Source organism: Heptranchias perlo, chromosome 13 (genome assembly GCF_035084215.1).
Source record: "Heptranchias perlo isolate sHepPer1 chromosome 13, sHepPer1.hap1, whole genome shotgun sequence".
Lineage (NCBI taxonomy): Eukaryota > Metazoa > Chordata > Chondrichthyes > Hexanchiformes > Hexanchidae > Heptranchias > Heptranchias perlo.
Window position 1 is genome coordinate 57,011,510 of NC_090337.1, and position 19,472 is coordinate 57,030,981.

The window sequence follows — 19,472 nt, forward strand, 5'->3', positions numbered from 1 at the left end:
CCAGGACAAAACCAAGTATTGGAAGCAGCCTCTCTGATGTGACAATCACAATTGATTTGTCCATCTCCTGCAGTCAAATAAACAGTATTAAGTCATTCTGCCCATGTGAAATTGGCAAATAACCCTAGCTAATCGTCTATTTAGACTGTGATCATCCGCCTTTGAAGTGGCACTTTGCATAATAGACAGTGATGTGTATCCTTCCAACATGGAAAAAACAAGTCAGCAGACAGCCACATACAGATTCTTTCTCCCCATGAAGTAATCAAAATTTAAAGTGACCAGCCACATCTAAGGACCTTTAAAGGCAATTTTTATTGCTGATTTTAAATCCTTGATTTTCCAGATGTTTTTCATTTTTTAAAAAAGCAACAAGAGAGAAAATCAGGGCGAAGTCGGAGAAAGCTGGTTAAAAAAATTAGTTTTTATTTTGATCATTAAATCTCAAGAAAACAAGCAAGAGATAAATAAGGCACAATTAAGCTAAATGGATCATTAACTAATCACAAACATACAAAAAATGAAGGGATAAACTCATTATTCATATTTGTTCAGGCTTTGGTGCATGCAAAATTGGATTTCATGCGGCCAACAATCAAGCTCCAATCCCACCAATATGTAAGGCTGCCTTTAATTCTGCACTATATGATCCAATGCAGTGAAAGATTTTATTCCATATCCACTGAGGAGCAGATTGAGAGCTGTTGCATTGTCTCAATTCCATGGGTCAATGGTGGGTAGCAAAACAATGTACTCATGTATTACCCACTTCATAAATTCTTTTCCATTTTGACATTTCTGAAATTTATGGTAGTTTGAGGTTGCTCGGGATTGGAAAAAAATCAAAACTTCAACTCTTCTTCCTGTTGTTTTTTTAATGATTTCTCAGGATGTGGGCATTGCTGGCAAGGCCAGCATTTATTGCCCAATCCTAGCTGCCCTGAGAAGGTGCTGGTGTTTCACAGCCTATGAACAATATCACCAAATAACTTACCTCAAGTTGTTTCTCTTCCAAGGTTTGGCCACTGAAAGCCGGGGTCCTGAGATGTGTGGGCATCAGGCTAGTCGTGGCATTGCACTAGCGTGACACACAATCATCACGGGATCAACTGGGAACAGAGGTGAGAAATGGGCAGAGATAATTTTTTTCACCAATCCACCAGCCTAGAAAAATCTGGGAATGTATTGGTGGAAATTGGTTAAAAATTTTTTTTAAAAAGGTGTCTACACATCTCACATAGATATTAATATTAGTGGATCTCCCATGGCAATATACACTAAGTCGGAGAATACGGTCTCCCACTTACCTATGTTGTCTCTTTCTGCGTCTGTCCTCATTTGCTACTTTCCTTTATGTGCAAAGTGGTGGTTGGCATGGCTTGGTGCGGCAGAGAAAGGAGCAGCCAATGACTATAGGCTGCGCTTTCTGGTAGGGGTCATAGATAATCTGGCCCTCAGTGGTTCCCTGTCCATCTCCTCACTATTTAACTCATCTTTGCCTCCACCCTCTCACTTCCATTACATTCTCTACCCCTCACCGTCCCGCTAACCCCTCCCATTGTTATGCCTACCTATTTCTTTTTGAATTGCCCCATAACCCCTGTACTCTTCCCTTCGCCTCATTTTCCTATCAACCATCTCACTCATAACTTTCCATCCGCTGCCCCATCACTTCAACTTGTTCCTTCTGGGGCAGGTGGTGAGAGGCCTGAGGCCCGCCATCCTGAACCTGTTTCCCTCCCCTCCTATTCATTTCCCTCAAAGAGGGAAAGCTTCCAAAATTTATTTTCTTTAAAAATCAAATTAGAATGAGGAAAGAAACTGTATGCTTACCCCTCTCCATCTCTCTATCTTTCTGTCTCCCTCTCTCGTTGCAGAATTTATCTCGTGTTGTTAACTACTTTGCAGCTTCCTAGAAAGGTTAACATTCATTTCGAGTGTGACACGATGATGTGAAATATTTTGAAACTGGTTGTCCAGTAAGCAGGCACATAATGATGTCATGACAAAATGACAGTTCTCCTGGGCTTTTCCCTCCCAAAGATGATTGGCTTACAAGGCGATATAGTTTCTTTTAACATCACTTTCTGGTTATTACATTTGATAGCATAACGTTCCATCTACAACACAAAGGGAGGAGGAAGTGTGTGTGGGGAGTGAGCTCTACAACCAACCACCAACTGCTGACAACCACAAACCTTTACAAAGAGGGGTTTATTTGTTTAAAAAATACGGCATGTGTCTACAATCACATTGCATTTCATCACAATCTATATCTCATCAAGAGGATCAGCCCAACCTTTAACCAAGGTATCCACCTACAGACTCATCCAGTTAGTGAGAGCTTACTGAAAGACTTAAAGACCAGAACGATGTGAGGGGTGTGCTGATCTGGCAGAGACAGCAGACATTTCAAGCAATACAACCAAACACAGCACACATCTATATTTAATCAAGTCCTTTTTCCCTCCCCTCTCCATTTACTTGGACAGCAGCTTGGCTCAATGCCAGGCAGCTCTGCTCCTCCACCACTGGGCACCAGTGTGCTATGAAAAAAGTCTGTCCAACCTCTATGCATGCAGTCTTCAGATAAGTAAACTCATCCGTTCGATGTGCAGAGTGGGCTCACCAAATATGCTGTAGTCAGGAACAGCGACTGGATATCCTGGGCTCAGATGTTACAATTAGTCGTAGTTCACCATTCCAAGACTGCAACAAACCACTGTCAGAAAGAATGCCTGAAAACAGAAGAGAACAGAGGAGGTATATTGATTCCACTGGGCCGGACGGGTAGGAGCACACAATCGTGTATGTACACAGTTGCACTACATTCACCAGCTCCAGGTAGAGTTACTGGTAAATAAGGATCACAGGGGCATGCGATTGCCTTCGATGCTAATTTTTACTGCCCGGGACGATTTGGTCATTTTCTTGATATCTTGGAATCGACGCATTTGTTTGTCGAGACGATTCAATGTCTTCTTTACTGCTCCCTGGGGGGAAAAGAAGCACAAAATCAGTGAGCACTTGTTAATATCACATAACTAGTGAGGAACCGAGTGAACAGTCAGTACATTGTCAATTTGCCAATTTAGTATTTACACATACACACAGCTGCCCCTCATCAAATTTTCTCCAACAATTTCAAACAACCCTAAGAATTACGATAGTTTAATTTCAATGAGGGGTCGGTACTGGGACCACTGCTTTTCTTGGTATATATTAATGACTTGGACTTGGGTGTACAGGGCACAATTTCCAAAACTGCAGATGACACAAAACTTGGAAGTGTGGTGAACAGTGAGGAGGATAGTGATAGACTTCAAGAGGATATAGACAGGCTGGTGGAATGGGCAGACATGTGGCAGTTGAAATTTAATGCAGAAAAATACGAAGTAATACATTTCGGTAGGAAGAACGAGGAGAGGCAATATAAACTAGAGGGCACAATTCTAAAAGGGATACAGGAACAGTGATCTGAGGGTATGTGCACAAATTGTTGGAAGTAGCAGGGCAGGTTGAGAAAGTGGTTAAAAAAGCATACGGGATCCTGGGCTTTATAAACAGAGGCATACAGTACAAAAGCAAGGAAGTCATGATGAACCTTTATAAAACACTGGTTTGGCCACAACTGGGGTAGTGTGTCCAGATCTGGGCACCGCACTTCAGGAAAGATGTGAAGGGTTTAAGAGAGGGTGCAGAAGAGATTTACTAGAACGATTCCAGGGATGAGGGGCTTTAGTTACGTGGATAGACTGGAGAAGCTGGGGTTGTTCTCCTCGGAAGAGAGAAGATTGCAAGGAGATTTGATAGAGTTATTTAAAATCATGAAAGGTCTAGACAGAATAGGTAGAGAGAAACTGTTCCCACTGGCAGAAGGGTCAAGAACCAGAGGGCATAGGTTTAAGGCGATTGGCAAGAGAACCAAAGGTGACACGAGGAAAAATGTTTTTACACAGCAAGTGGTTAGGATCTGGAATGCACTGCTGGGGGTTGGTGGGGGGGATGGAGATAGATTAAATCAGGGCTTTCAAAGGGGAACTGGATAAGTACTTGAAAGGAAAAAAATTGCAGGGCTACAGGGATAGGGACTAGCTGGTTTGCTCTTGCATACAGCCAGCACGGACTCAATGGGCCAAATGGCCTCCTTCCACGCTGTAACCATTCTATGATCGTGAGAGAGAGAGAGAGAGAGAGAAACACATACTGACTTAGAATGTCCAAGGGTGAGCAGGTTAAAGCTCTCATTCCCAGTGATGCAACTGGAAGGCTTCAGGAAAAAAAATCGTTTAATAGGAAAAATGATCCTGGGCCAAAGGAATGTTCTTATAATAAGGCTTCACTACACTCACAAAGGCAACCAATTTTTGTTTTAGGTTTTTGGAAGTAGCAACGTTATATTGTAACTGATGCAGAAAGCATTCTGCACTCTTCAAACTACTAAATTTGTGTATTAAAAGCAAATTTCAACAGCTCCACTCATGGATCAGTGGCTAATTGCACCACCCAGCATGGTGTGCAGCCATACAGAACAGAAAGACTTCAGGTTCCATCCCTGGTCTGCATTGAGTCGGCTGATCTCACCTGGGGCAGCATTAGCAACTAATGGCTTTGGCATTCCTTGGTGGGGGAGGCGGGTGGGACAGCAGTCAGAGCTCCTGATCACTATTCGGTGAATCCTTCTGGAAACTGCACATCGAGTCCCATCAGGAAAAGACTGGTTTGGCTTTGATGCCGCTGCCCCCAAAGTTCAACAGCTTGCCAGCATTCTCAACATAAAATGCCACAAGCATCAACCAGAACATCTTCAGAGGCAGAGGCAATTGGAGGAGGGGGAGGGAATTATGAAGAGGGTAGAAAGTGTTTTCAAAAAGCAAACCTTTTCTCTCATGCACGAGAAGTCAGAGAGGTGCCACGAGTGACCTGTGTGGAATGATGGGCTGTATTAATCTGAGGCAGAAGTTTACAGAGTGGTCTGGTCTGTGACCTGTGTGGAATGATGGGCTGTATTAATCTGAGGCAGAACTTTACAGAGTGGTCTGGTCTGTGACCTGTGTGGAATGACGGGCTGTGCTATAGCCAAGAGTGAAGTGGCAACCACAGACACGTAAATTTCAGGACAAGGAAGGTGATGCATTTGAAATACCTGCAGTGAGCTTGGTGATGCTGCATCCACATTTTTGGGAACAGAGCACCTGTTAGCCACAGTGGTAAAACAGGCAGTTGCTTATATCAGCCAAAAACACTAACCATCAATCATTTACAATAACATCAATTTCAAAGTTGTCGGTTATAGCGTCTTAAACTGCTGAGTTTATTTTGGGCAGAAACAGCTGTGCTTACTCACTAGCTCACACCTCGCAGTCTTGATCTACAACATTCTTGTGACATATAGTTTTCAGGGTCATGAACAACTGAATGCCTTGAATTGTTGTCTTGGCCCCTGGATCAAAGGCATCTACAATGGGCTAGTGAAACAATTTAGCAGCTTGCATGATGTTATCCAATCATCTTCATGGGGCTGGTGCTGCGGAACTTGAGGTCCTTGTCAGGCCTATGGCCCAGCAGTAAGGAGTTTCATTCAGGTATATAGCGCTACTACATTATACTGGCCATTGCGTAAAACAGGCAAATCGCGTTCAGATGAACGCGCCTGCTATAAGTGAGGACTGTACTCAATGTGCACTAGAATCAGCCTGCTCCTGGCCACCTCAAGGCGCTTGATGGCTTCACTGTTCATCGACTGGCATTCGTGCTCTCGCTATTCCTTCACATCTCAAGTGGAATTCCCACATTTCCCCCTTTGCTAAAGCTGCCTCCAATGAGCTCAGTGTCCTCCATCATACTAACAGTTTTCCCTTCAACAACACTCAACTCACTGAAGTTCAACTGTGTTCAAGACTTGAATCCTGCTCCTATACCCAGGAAGGCTCTTCTAACCCCTCTATGGAATAGGGTAGACAGCTTCAGTTGAAGAGCCAGCACTAGTAACAGGCACAATGGGCCAAATGATTTTACAGTTCCCAGAAATACCCTTTATTGTTCTGCATAAGACATTAAACTGAGGCCGGTCAGGTTGACATAAAATATCCCATGGCCCGAAGCAGAGTAGGGGAGTTCTCCCCAGCGTCCTAACCAATACTTATCCCTCACCCAATAGCACTAAAGACAGATTATCTGGTCATTATCACGTTGCTGTTTGTGGGACCTTGCTGTGTGCAAATTGGCTGTTGCCTTTCCTATATTACAACAGTGACTACATTTCAAAAGTATTTGATTGGCTGTAAAGTGCTTTGGGATGTCCTGAGGTCATGAAAGACACCATAGAAATGCAAGATTTTTCTTTCTTTTACAGAATTCCGGCCCCTCAATCCAGCATGGGACAAAAATCATTAAACAATAAGTCCCTTGATCAATACCGCCTGAAGTTAGAATCATAGAATGGTTACAGCACAGAAGGAAGCCATTCAGCCCATCGAGCCCGTGCTGGCTCTTTGTAAGAGCAATTCAGTTAGTTCCATTCTCCCGCTCTCTCTCCGTAGCCCTGCAAATTTTTTCCCTTTGAGTATTTATCCAATTCCTTTTTGAAAGCCACAGTTGAATCTGCTTCCACCACCCTTTCAGGCAGCGCAGTCCAGATCATAACTACTCACTGAGTAAAAAAGTTTTTCCTCATGTCGCCTTTGGGTCTTTTACCAATCACCTTAAATCTGTGTCCTCTGATTCTCGATCCTTCTACAAATGGGAATAGTTTCTCTTTATTTACTTTATCTAAACCCTTCATGATTTGAACACCTCTATCAAATCTCCTCTTAACTTTCTCTGTTCCAAGGAGAACAACCCCAGCTTCTCCAGTCTATCCATATAACTGGTTCCAGAAATGAGGGACTTCATTCTAGTAAATTTTTTCTGCACGATTTCTAAGGTCTTCACATCCTTCCCAAAGTTTGGTGCCCAGAAATGGACACAATACTCCAGTTGTGGCCGAACCAGTGTTTTATAAAGGTTCAACATAACTTCCCTGCATTTGTACCCTATGCCTCTATTTATACAGCTCAGGGTCCTGTATGCTTTTTTAACCGCTTTCTCAATCTGTCCCTGCAGGCCCTTTAGAATTGTACCATTTAGTTTATATTGTCTCTCCTCATTCTTCCTACCAAAATGTATCACTTCACACTTCTCTGCGTTAAATTTCATCTGTCACGTGTCCGCCCATTCCACCAGCCTGTCCATATCCTCGAAGTCTATCACTATCCTCCTCACTGTTCACTACACTTCCAAGTTTCGTGTCATCTGCAAATTTTGAAATTGTGCCCTGTACATCCAAGTCCAAGTCATTAACATATATCAAAAAAAGCAGTGGTCCTAGTACTGACCCCTGGGGAACACCACTGTTTAACTTCCTCCAATCCGAAAAACACCATTCACCACTACTCTGTTTCCTGTCACTTAGCCAATTTTGTATCCATGCTGCCACTGCCCCTTTTATTCCATGGGCTTCAATTTTGCTGACAAGCCTATCATGCAGCACTTTATCAAATGCCTTTAGAAAGTCCATACACACATCAGCCACATTGCTCTCATCAACCCTCTCTGTTACCTCATCAAAAAACTCAATCAAGTTAATTAAACAAGATTTGCCTTTAACAATTCGTGCTGGCTTTCCTTCATTAATCCACACTTGTCCAAGTGACTATTCATTTTATCCCGGATTATCGTTTCTAAAAGTTTCCCCACCACCGAGGTTATAGTGACCGACCTGTAGTTACCAGATTTATCTTTACACCCCTGTTTAAGAATTTGCAATTCTCCAGGAGGATTGAAAGATTATGGCCAGAGCATCTGCAATTTCCACCCGTACTTCCCTCAGCAACCTAGGATGCATCCCATCTGGATCGGGTGATTTATCTACTTTAAGTACAGCCAGCTTTTCTAGTACCTCCTCTTTAGCAACTTTTAGCCCATCCAGTATCTCAACTACCTCCTCTTTTACTGTGACTTTGGCAGCATCTTCTTCCTTGGTAAAGACAGATGCAAAGTATTCATTTAGTATTTCAGCCATGCCCTCTGCCTCCATGTGTAGATTTGCTTTTTGGTCCCTAATCGGCCCAGCCCCTCCTCTTACTACCCATTTACTATTTATATGCCTATACAGAACTTTTGGATTCCCTTTATGTTAGCCGCCAGTCTATGCTCAAACTCTCTCTTAGCCCCTCTTATTTCCTTTTTCAATTCTCCTCTGTACTTTCTATATTCAGTCTGGTTCTCACTTGTATTATCAACCGGACATCTGTCATACACCTCCTTTTTCTGCTTCATCTTACTCTCTATCTCTTTCGTCATCCAGGGAGCTCTGACTTTGGTTGCCCTGCCATTCTTCCTCGTGGGAATGTACCTGAACTGTACCCAAACCATCTCCTCTTTAAAGGCCGCCCATTGTTCGATTACAGTTTTGCCTGCCAATCTTTGATTCCAATTTACCCAGGCCAGATCGGTTCTCAACCCACTGAAATTGGCCCTCCTCCAATTAAGTATTTTTACTCTAGATTGCTCCTTGTCCTTTTCCATAACTAATCTAAACTTTATGATACTATGATCACTGTTCCCTAAATGTTCCTTCACTGACACTTGCTCCACTTGACCCATTTCCCCAGAACCAGATCCAGCAATGCCTCCTTCCTATTGGGGCTGGAAACATACTGATCAAGAAAGCTCTCCTGATCACACTTCAGAAATTCTTCCCCCTCTTTGTCCTTTACACTATTACTATCCCAGTCTATATTAGAATGGTTGAAGTCCCCCATTATCACTACTCTATAGTTCTTGCACCTTTCTGTAATTTCCCTGCAAATTTGCTCCTCTATATCCTTCCCGCTAGTTGGTGGCCTATAGAATACACCTAGTAGTGTAATGGCACCTCTACTGTTTCTTAACTCCAAATAGATTCTGTCCTTGACCCCTCAGGGACATCCTCTCTCCAGCACTGCAATATTGTCCTTAATCAATATTGCCCTCATCCACACCCCCACTCCCCACCTTTGATTCCTTCTCTATCTTTCCTGAACAACTTGTATCAAGGAATATTTAATACCCAATCCTGCCCTTTTTTGAGCCAGGTCTCCGTTATCGCCACTGCATCATATTCCCATGTGGCTATTTGCACCTGCAGCTCACCAACCTTATTTACCACACTTCATGCGTTTATACACATGCACTCTAAACCTATCTTAGACCTTCTCGTATTCTCTCTTAGTCTGATCCCACCCAATACTGTACTATTTCTTAATCTAGTGCTATCTGTCGCTCCCAGTCCTTTGTGGACCTTGTTCCTCCTTTCTAATGTTACATCTTGGTGCCCACCCCCCTGCCAAATTAGTTTAAACCCTCCCCCACAGCACTAATGAACCTCCCCACGAGGACATTGGTCCCAGCTCTGTTGAGGTACCTCCTGCCCCAAAACTGGTCCCACTGCCCCAAGAATCTGAAGCCCTCCCTCTTGCACCATGTCTCTAGCCACGCATTAACCTGCCTTATCTTCATATTTCTGTATTCACTAGAGCGTGGGACTGGGAGTAATCCAAAGATTTCTACCTTTGAGATCCTGCTTTTTAACTTCCTCCTAGCTCCTACAACTCTGACCGCAGGACCTCATCCCTTTTCTTTCCTATGTGGTTGGTACCCACACACATGGACCACGATTTCTGGCTGCCCCCCCCCGCAGAATGTTCTACACCCTCTCCGTGATGTCCTTTACCCTGGCACCAGAGAGGCAACTCACCTCGGTCTCACGTCAGTCACAGAAACACCTGTCTGTCCCCCTGACTATCGAATCCCCTATGACTACCACATTTCAACACTTCATTGTGCCCCCCTGTGCAGTCCTTTGCCCTATAATGCCATGGTCAGGACTGCACTCAGTCAAAGTGTCATCATCCTCATTGGTATTCAATGCTGAATACCGGTTTGAGTGTGCCATTCACCCAGAAGATTCCTGCACTGCCTTCCTCTTCCTACCCTTTCAGATGGCCACCCACTTGCTATCCTGGACTCTATAGCTGCGGGGTGACCACCTCCTGGAACGTACGATCCAGGAAACCTTCAGCCTCCCTTATGCTCTGCAGTGACTCCAGCTGCCCCTCAAGCTGTTATGTTTCAAGGATGCTTCCAGTTAGCTATCCCATGGGTTGAGAGTCTTGGAGGGTGTCAAAGTTTTCTCAGCTGAAAATTGTTCATAAGGGAGAGCAGTTTGTATGCAATATTTTTATTCAGAGTTGCCACTAATGAATGCCAGTTCTGAATCTGCCAACAGGATCTGCATAGTTTCTTTAGCCAGCAAGACCTGCGACTGAAATTCTGAGCTTGGTTTGGTAATGCATCTCCTGTGTACGTCTACCTAACTCTTGTATAATGGGAGAGTTTTGCCCCAAATTCAGTACATTCTATCAATCACAAACTGACTAAAAAAACTGGTCAAAAAGGGGAGAACCCATGAAACAGCTCCATTTAAATTCAGCCTCAGCAGTAACCTTCTCATGCTCCCTCCCCCATGTGGAATGTATCATTTAAACAGGATGAAGATGATAAAACATTGCTGGTGACTTATAGCGAAGGGTTAATCAAATGGAACTGCTATTGATTACTCTTTATATTAATTTAACTGTGTTTAGTAACTTTTCAATTGGAACTGATCTCACTAGCAGTTTGATAATCCCTTTGAAATGGACAGACCCTGCAACAAGATCGGGAGTGGTGTAGATGCGAGTGGGTATGTAGATGGAACGCCACCTTATAAATTATTCATTTTTAAAAAAACTTCACAGGGGCAGAGAGATCTGTCGAGAGAGATCATGGCGGTTAGGCGTCTGTAAAGTTGACTGTGTTTTTATACATAAACGGTTGTATGCAAAAGCACCCTGAAAGGCGACTATCTCAAAAGGAATGCGGCCAGGGTGATGGAAAAGTAACATGCACAGGAGTGTTAGAATGCCTTTGATAGTTCTGCAACTGACTTCATCCCAAGGATTTGACAGACAAATCAATCAGGAAGGCAAGTCATTGACACGGGACATGAAAGATATGAAAAGGTACAATAGGTAATACTAAAACATGACATGATTGGGGGGAAAAACGATATAAAACAATCATTGTTGGAAGAGAATCATAATTCGATGAGGCCTGATCAGCCAACCATTTCGCCGTTAACATGTGGATTCTCCGGGTTAAAAACTCCTAATTGCTTCTTAGTGTATGTTTAATTGTCAATAATAGTTACCATATGTTTAATAAATCTGTAAATATCTACCTGTAATGCTGTGAACCCTACTTTTTTGAGGAGTAGCTTATAAGTAAGAACATCCATCCTCTAACAGTAGCCAAAGCAGAGCTAGAAAATGCAGAAATACAAGTATCTACCAAACACACCAACAGTTCCTGGAACCAGCTATGCACCCAAATGTCCAGTATGGTACCAGGTGTCAACACCTTACCCTGAAATATCAGATAAAGGATAAACTCATGCATACCATGCAAAATACACATTTAAAGAAGCAACATCACCTCTGTTAACTGTACACAGACACAAATGCCTTTAACAGACTCCATTTAACAAAAGGCATTCTTCATATCTATCCATCTAAAAATAATCAGCAACGAAGAAAAATCACCAAGCAGATCATGAAGCCAAAAGCAACTGCATCGAGACTCAAGGGGCACAATATTAGCAACACCATGCAACAGCAGCATGTGCCAAGGAGCAGAGACGCCAGATCACACCTCCCTGACAGGTACCATACAATCTGTCACCATCTACAGTGGCATCCTATTCCCCTCAATGCTGAATTTGACGGCCCCTTGCATCCGGTTTAGCTTCCTCTTTTCTGCAAACAATCTCTTGTGTTTTTCCAAGCGGGTTATCGCTTTCCTTGATGAGTCTTGCTAATAGGAAAAAAAAGGGAAAGATCCAAATGTGGTTAAATTATCAATCTTACTCCAAATGCATTCTAACCAGGGTCTGGTGGGATGTGTAGAATGTGACGGAGGTTAAAGAATGTGGCAGAGGTTAGAGAGGAGAACTGAGATTATTGAGCCTAGAAAAGTCCTGGCAGGTCAGCACCATACATGGTATGTCGATACCAGTCCAATTTGAAATTAGTCATGGTATCAACCAAATAAACAACAAAGACAAGTGTGTTACTGACTTGGGCAAAGAAATATATGTAATCTGTCATAGACAGGTTAGATGTACCCAGACAGTAATTACATAACAGCAAGTCCTGGGGATTTATGTAACGCAGGAACAGAAGAGCACGAGTGGTACGGCTTATTGGCAACATCATGTCAACACGTTTATGTATTTGCTTAGCGCGTGGTCGCCCCACTATTTACCAAACCAGGATATGCTCCTGGATTGTGTGGAGGATGCAGAATAAAGATTCATCCTTCTTTTATATGCCCCACCGAATAAGAGGTTGGCCCAGTTACCTCTTCCTTCTGGGCCCCAGCCAACGTGACTCTAGATTTCAGCTGGTAGCAAATGTTTTCCCTTTTGGAATTGACTGTATTTGAACTGCATTTGTCCCCACCCAACCCTCGTTACTCACCCTGCTCCCCTCAATCTCCACATTCCACTTTGGTCTAACAACGTAGTCACGGTTCGATGGCAATGGCACTCTGGCTCTCGCACAGAATCCTGGCTCACCAGGTCTCAGCGCTCTGAAATTGAAAGATAAAATGTGTACTGTATATAAGTAGAGGATGTGTGAAGATCAGACCCACTGTGCACAAAATACTTGGTAGCGATTTGTACAACTAAAAGTCACCCCCTCGGAAAGATAATTTAATTTCAAATTAAATTAGCAATAATACTGTGGGGGAGGAATTCCTGGAGTGTGTACGTGATGGTTTTCCAGACCAATACGTTGAGGAACCAACCAGAGAACAAGCGATCCTAGACTGGGTATTGTGCAATGAGAAAGGACTAATTAACAATCTTGTTGCGCGGGGTCCCTTAGGGAAGAGCGACCATAACATGATAGAATTCCTCATTGAGATGGAGAGTGAAGTCGTTGAATCCGAAACTAGGGTCCTGAATCTAAATAAAGGTAATTACGAAAGTATGAGGTGCGAGTTGGCCATGATAGATTGGGGAACTTTACTAAAAGGGATGACAGTGGATAGGCAATGGCTAATATTTAAAGAATGTGTGCAGGAATTACAACAATTATTCATTCCTGTCTGGCGTTAAAATAAAACAGGAAAGTGGCTCAACCGTGGCTTACAAAAGAAATTAGGGATAGGATTAGATCCAAAGAGGAGACATATAAAATTGCCAGAAAAAGCAGCAAGCCTGAGGATTGGGAGCAGTTTAGAATTCAGCAAAGGAGAACAAAAAGAGATTGATTAAGAGGGGAAAATAGGAGTGTGAGAGTAAACTAGCAGGGAACTTAAAAACTGACTGTAAAAGCTTCTTTAAATATGTCAAGAGAAAAAGATTAGTGAAGACAAATGTAGGTCCCTTACAGTCAGAAATGGGGGAAATTATAATGGGGAACAAAGAAATGGCAGAACAATTAAACACATACTTTGGTTCTGTCTTCACAAAGGAGGACACAAATAACCTCTCAGAAATGCTAGGGAACCAAGGGTCTAGTGAGAGGGACGAACTGAAGGAAACCAGTATTAGTAAAAAAAAAAGTGCTAGGGAAATTAATGGGGCTAAAGGCTGACAAATCCCCAGGGCCTGATAATCTACATCCCAGAGTACTAAAGGAAGTAGCCCTGGAAATAGTGGATGCATTGGTGATCATCTTCCAAAATTCTAGACTCTGGAACAGTTCCTACAGATTGAAGGGTGGCAAATGTAACCCCACTATTTAAAAGAGGAGAGAAAAAACAGGGAATTACATACCAAATAACCTAACATCAGTAGTGGGGAAAATGCTAGAGTCTATTATAAAAGATGTGATAACAGAACACTTGGAAGGCATTAACGGGATTGGACAAAGTCAGCATGGGTTTATGAAAGGGAAATCATGCTTAACAAATCTACTGGAGTTTTTTGAGAATGTAACTAGTAGAATAGGTAGGGGAGAACCAGTGGATGTGGTGTACTTGGATTTTCAGAAGGCTTTTGATAAGGTCCCACACAAGTTGTTAGTGTGCAAAATTAAAGCACATGGGATTTTGTGGAATATACTTGCATGGATTGAGAATTGGTTGACAGACAGGAAACAGAGAGTAGGAATAAACGGGTCTTTTTCCAGGTGACAGGCAGTGACTAGTGGGGTACCACAGGGATCAGTGCTTGGGCCCCAGCTATTCACAATATATATCAATGATTTGGATGAGGGAACTAAATGTAACATTTCCAAGTTTGCAGATGACACAAAGCTGGGGTGGAATGTGAGCTGTGAGGAGGATGCAAAGAGGCTCCAATGTGATTTAGACAAGTTGGGTGAGTGGGCAAGAACATGGCAGATGCAGTATAACGTGGATAAATGTGAGGTTATCCAATTTGGTTGTAAAAACAGAAAGGCAGATTATCTGAATGGTGATAGATTGGGAAAAGGGGAGGTGCAACGAGACCTGGGTGTCCTTGTACACCAGTCGCTGAATGCGAGCATTCAGGTGCAGCAAGCAGTTAGGAAGGTGAATGGTATGTTGGCGTTCATTGCAAGAGGATTTGAGTACAGGAGCAGGGATGTCTTACTGCAGTTATACAGGGCCTTGGTGAGACCACATCTGGAGTACTTTGTGCAGTTTTGGTATCCTTATCTGAGGAAGGATGTCCTTGCCATGGAGGGAGTGCAACAAAGGTTTACCAGACTGATTCCTGGGATGGCAGGACTGATGTATGAGGAGAGATTGGGTTGACTAGGCCTTTTTCACTAGAGTTTAGAAGAATGAGAGGTGATCTCATCGAAACATATAAAATTCTAATAGGACTAGACAGACTAGATGCAGGGAGGATGTTCCTGATGGTTGGGGAGTCCAGATCCAGGGGTCACAGTCTCAGGATACGAGGTATGCCATTTAGAACCGAGATGAGGAGAAATTTCTTCACTCAGAGGGTGGTGAACCTGTGGAATTCTCTAACACAGAAGGCTGTGGAGGCCAAGTCATTAGATGTATTCAAGGAGATAGATAGATTTTTTTATGCTAAAGGGATCAAGGGATATGGGGAAAAAGCAGAATAGGGTACTGAGTTAGGCGATCAGCCATGATCATTTTGAATGCGGAGCAGGCCCGAAGGGACAAACGGCCTACTCTTGCTCCTATTTTCTATGTTTCTAATCCCTGCCCCTTACTGATTTCAGTTAATTTAAAAGCAACGTCTCCGCAGGGAGTAATGCCAGCACCAAATCCTGGCTTTGGGTGCAATTATTTAAACTGCCAGCGGCTGCTGTCTCCCCAGATTCCCCTCTCACTTGATCTGCTCATCACTTACTTTTCCTCTCCTGTCAGCACCTTGTCCAGATCTCTGCGAGGGGTCTGTCCACCAGAACTAAGGAAGAACAAAAACAGAGTTATTTCATTCCTCTCAGGTACTTACAGGCAGGACTTGCACTTGTCCTGAGACTACTTATTAAAGGAAACCAACATAAAATAGCAGTCCCTTTACCCTCCTTTCTGCATGGATAGGATTTCAAGGTTTGTTACAACAAAGCTGTGCACTCCAAGGTCATTCAACAGGGATAATGTACAGGAACTCATCATTTCCCAGGGATTAGTGTCAAAGGATTTGGGAAAATGACAACTCTAGTAAAGGAACAGAAGAGTGCAGGCTTCCATTTTCCTTTTCTGCTCCCCAAATTCATATTTTTTCCAGCACAGAATATTCTGCTTATTCAGGAATTAGTGATCCCATTCCAACTGTTTGAACACCTGCACATACAGCTTCTCACTTGATGTATTTGATGTCTTTCATCGCCCTTACAAAACACATCATTCCTTACTCCCAGAAAAGATAGAGCTAGGGAGCATCTAGTGCATCTCCACACAACCAGTTTTTCAACTCAGCTAACTGGGAAAGGAAAACAGGAAAGAACAATCTTACACTGATATAATACTTATGACGTGCTTTACAGCCAATTTATTACTTTTGAACTTGTTAGGAAGCAAAAGCAGTTAGCAATTAATGCACAGCAAGGTGCACGTTAAATTATCGACCAGTTCTTCAAATAGCCCTATGGGATCTTTTGTATCAACATGCAGATGCGGCCTCAGTGTCATCACTCATTGAAAAGACACCATCTCCAACAATGCAGCACTCCCTCATTACTACACTGAAGTATCAGCTTAGATTATGTGGCATGAACTGACAACCTTCTAAGTTGGCAAAAGTGCTACCAACTGAATCAAACTGACATGAAAAAGAAGGCAGCTCAATCCTCACCTATTAAGAGCCATTTCAGAAACCCGGGTTAAGCTACCTGCCCATTCAACCTGATGGTCAGTGGAGTATGGTGGCTTTGTGAATGTGAAGACACAGAAGGAAATGACATAAACATGGCTGGAGTCAAGTTTTCTGACTCACCAAAACTTCTGCTCCAGTGCTAATCCTTCACTTGACTGGCTGAAGAGTATCATTAACTACGCAGTAATGGACACACACATGCCCTGTTCTATTCCCATATTTAATAGACTTAATAATGGACTTAAGGCCAACTCCTTCAATTTTCCATTTAAAGCCACTGGATGAAGTTGAACAGTGAGTAAGCCACAAGCTTTATCATTGTAAAAATCATAAAATGTGGCTCCTTATTACATCACAACCTGCTCCCCCAAACCAATACCATAGCATTCTACTATAGCGCCTTACCAAGTATCTGACATTGAACCAAGTGACATCACAACAAAATTATGGTACCATTAAGATATCCTCAAACAAGCAACGAGGATCCCTCTAGTCAAGCCAAAATCAAGAAAGTGACCTGTAGCCAGCCCGATTTCAGAGTGACCTGTAGCCAGCCCGATTTCAGAGTGACCTGTAGCCAGCCCGATTTCAGTACAGGAGCTTAGATTGAGTGTTTAACTAGAGACGGTGACACTGGACCAGGAAGTGTAGAGGTCTTTCCCACATATTCAATCACAGACAGGAGAGGGAAAGGCTTTACAGACTAACTCAAGTATTTGGTAAATCATTTGGGAAACTTTGAACCATCTTTATTGATCAGCAATGAACCCACGAAATATGAAATGAAACAAAAAAAATAAAGTGTAATAAAATCATTGAATTGAAAACCTGAAGTAGCGTCCTTGATCTGAAGAGAAGGCATCAGCTGCGTTATCGTCACTGTCTTCGTCCCTAGGGTCTCTTTATAAATGAATGAAGCAGAGTTTAGGGTAGCAGGTGTGGACAGCCATGTTGGAGAAGAGGAACAGATTGCAGGAACTCCGCAACATGGCTGTTCATACAGAGCGATGAAAATAACGTAAAGCAGAGTAGAGAAAGACTGACCGAATCAGGTGATAGAAACAGAGTGCAAGCAGTGACGGGAACTCAATTAAACAAGCGACAGAGCCGTGGCTGGTGAAATGACAGGGGGTGGGAGTGATGTGTGTACATTCTGGATTCTTTACTCCATTCATACAGTACACATGTGGTACTGCGGGGCTCTTCTGATCCCTTTTATTTGGGTTTTGGATGTGAATGGGAGCCATTCCTCCCATTCTAACAACCCAATTGGTGGTCTCCCAGAATAAAATGTTAAGTAATTTTAGTCTTTAAAATGTAAGTCGCATGATCACTGGAGACACAAATGATCACACATTTCCCAGAGGTATAGATAGATAACTGTGCTCACCGTTCTCACCTTCCCAACACCAGTAACTTGTGCAGCAAACTTCCTTTAACATGTGGTGGGGGTGGTTTAGACCCAAAAGTAGACATTTAACACAGGCAACTCTTACAATAAATCAAAAAAACTGTTTGCAAGTAGGGATGTGACTATGTAACAGGAAAGAAAGATGGTAATCAAACTAACCACAAAGGCCCCAGAATTTCAACTGAAAACCCAACCACAGCAGTGATTTTTACCTACCGAGGTGAAATCTGGCAAAGTGTTGCATCTTCCTGCAGTAGAACTTTCCACGAGTTTAGTGCCATGTCAGGAAACACTGGGTTACATACATGGGTAAAGCTTGGGTAAAGCCTTCTCCATCCTTTGAAAGATGTTCATCCACCTCATACTAATAGGATTGCTGACACGTAGGAGGGGGGAAATATAAGACACTGTGCCTCCATTGGGGAGTATCATGTAAGAAAGACATTGTCCTTTCACCCAAGGAGGGATTGTCAGGTAGGACACTGTCTTTATGAAATTTGCCACCTTGATGGTTAGGTGATCTCCTTCTATTCTGTAACAGCCTCATTCTGATCTCAGGTTCTTTGTTCTGGGAGGAAGCTAGAAAAAAATTAAATCAATGTGGTAGATTGCCAGGAGCGGTAAATCAATGTGGTAGAGTACCATACCAGACCAGGGAGCAAATAAAAATAGAAAGGGAACCACCTGCAGATGTGAAGGGAACCCATACGAAAATAGGCTTTGAACAATGTCCTCATTCATTTAACTGTAAAATATCATGAGGAATTACTGAACCTCAGTCCTGCTCTTTAAATATTGAGAGCAAAGGAATATACAGTGAGGGAGCACGGCAGTCAGATTAGTTTTGGATTGCTCTAGCAAATAGCCAGCACCAAATGGCCTCCTTCTGCTGTTACATTCAATGGCTCTATGACCCCAAGTAAGCCACAGCCCATGATGGTGTTCATAGATTGGCAGCTAAAGGTTTTTAGCCAAACAAAAAAGTTTTCCCTTCTAAATGTCCATTGACAGAAGGCAGGGACTTACATTTACTAACTAGCAGGCAATGGCAAAGGAACTTTTCTCTGATGTGAGAGAAGAGAGGTTGATGAGTGGTGAAAAAGGGCTGTTGCAGAATGAAGCTGTTACACAGCAGAATGGGAAGGCCACTGGACCAGTCAGGGCAGAAAAATCTCTGAATGAGATATTGTTGAGGATGATTTTCCTCCATGGCATGGCAGCATTTCCTATTTCTGTGTGGATCCTGAACAAATCGAAAAGAGCTTAACATGTAATAATTGTAAGGAATCTTACAACACCAGGTTATAGTCCAACAATTTTGTTGTAAGATTCCTTACATTTGTCCACCCCAGTCCATCACCGGCATCTCCACATCATAACATGTAATAAGCCAACATCTAAATACAATTTACCACAGTGTGAATCCAGCTCAGGCTGAGCAATGGCCACAGTGTGAATCCAGCTCAGATTGAGCAGGGCTCTCTCTCAGGGACTCAGTGGTGAGTGCAGTTACCACCTTTAAACACCAATAACCAGCCAGTTAGCAGTGTTACACCAAATGCTCACAGCACAGCTCCAGTCTGCTTCTCTACAGACATCCACCACCAGAGAAGGGTGGAACTGAAATGCACTGACTTTAACGAATGC

At 42.9% G+C, this 19,472-nt stretch overlaps 1 protein-coding gene across 4 annotated transcripts in view; it reads right to left on the minus strand.

Annotated features, from left to right (window-relative positions):
* Positions 1-2,195: 2,195 nt before the first annotated feature.
* LOC137331615 (protein IWS1 homolog) overlaps positions 2,196-19,472 on the minus strand; it is a 51,348-nt gene continuing 34,071 nt past the window's right edge. Inside the window, exons 13-16 of one of the 4 annotated variants that reach the window (XM_067995527.1) lie at positions 15,446-15,502; positions 12,600-12,711; positions 11,788-11,934; positions 2,905-2,993 (exon numbers count right to left, since the gene is read on the minus strand). In XM_067995527.1, coding sequence (XP_067851628.1) covers positions 11,806-11,934; positions 12,600-12,711; positions 15,446-15,502 — 298 coding nt within the window. In that variant the 3' untranslated portion in view covers positions 2,905-2,993; positions 11,788-11,805. Of the gene's footprint in view, positions 2,994-11,787; positions 11,935-12,599; positions 12,712-15,445; positions 15,503-17,211; positions 17,315-19,472 lie in introns of those variants that run through there. The other 3 variants (XM_067995528.1, XM_067995529.1, XM_067995530.1) reach the window with 3 other exon arrangements.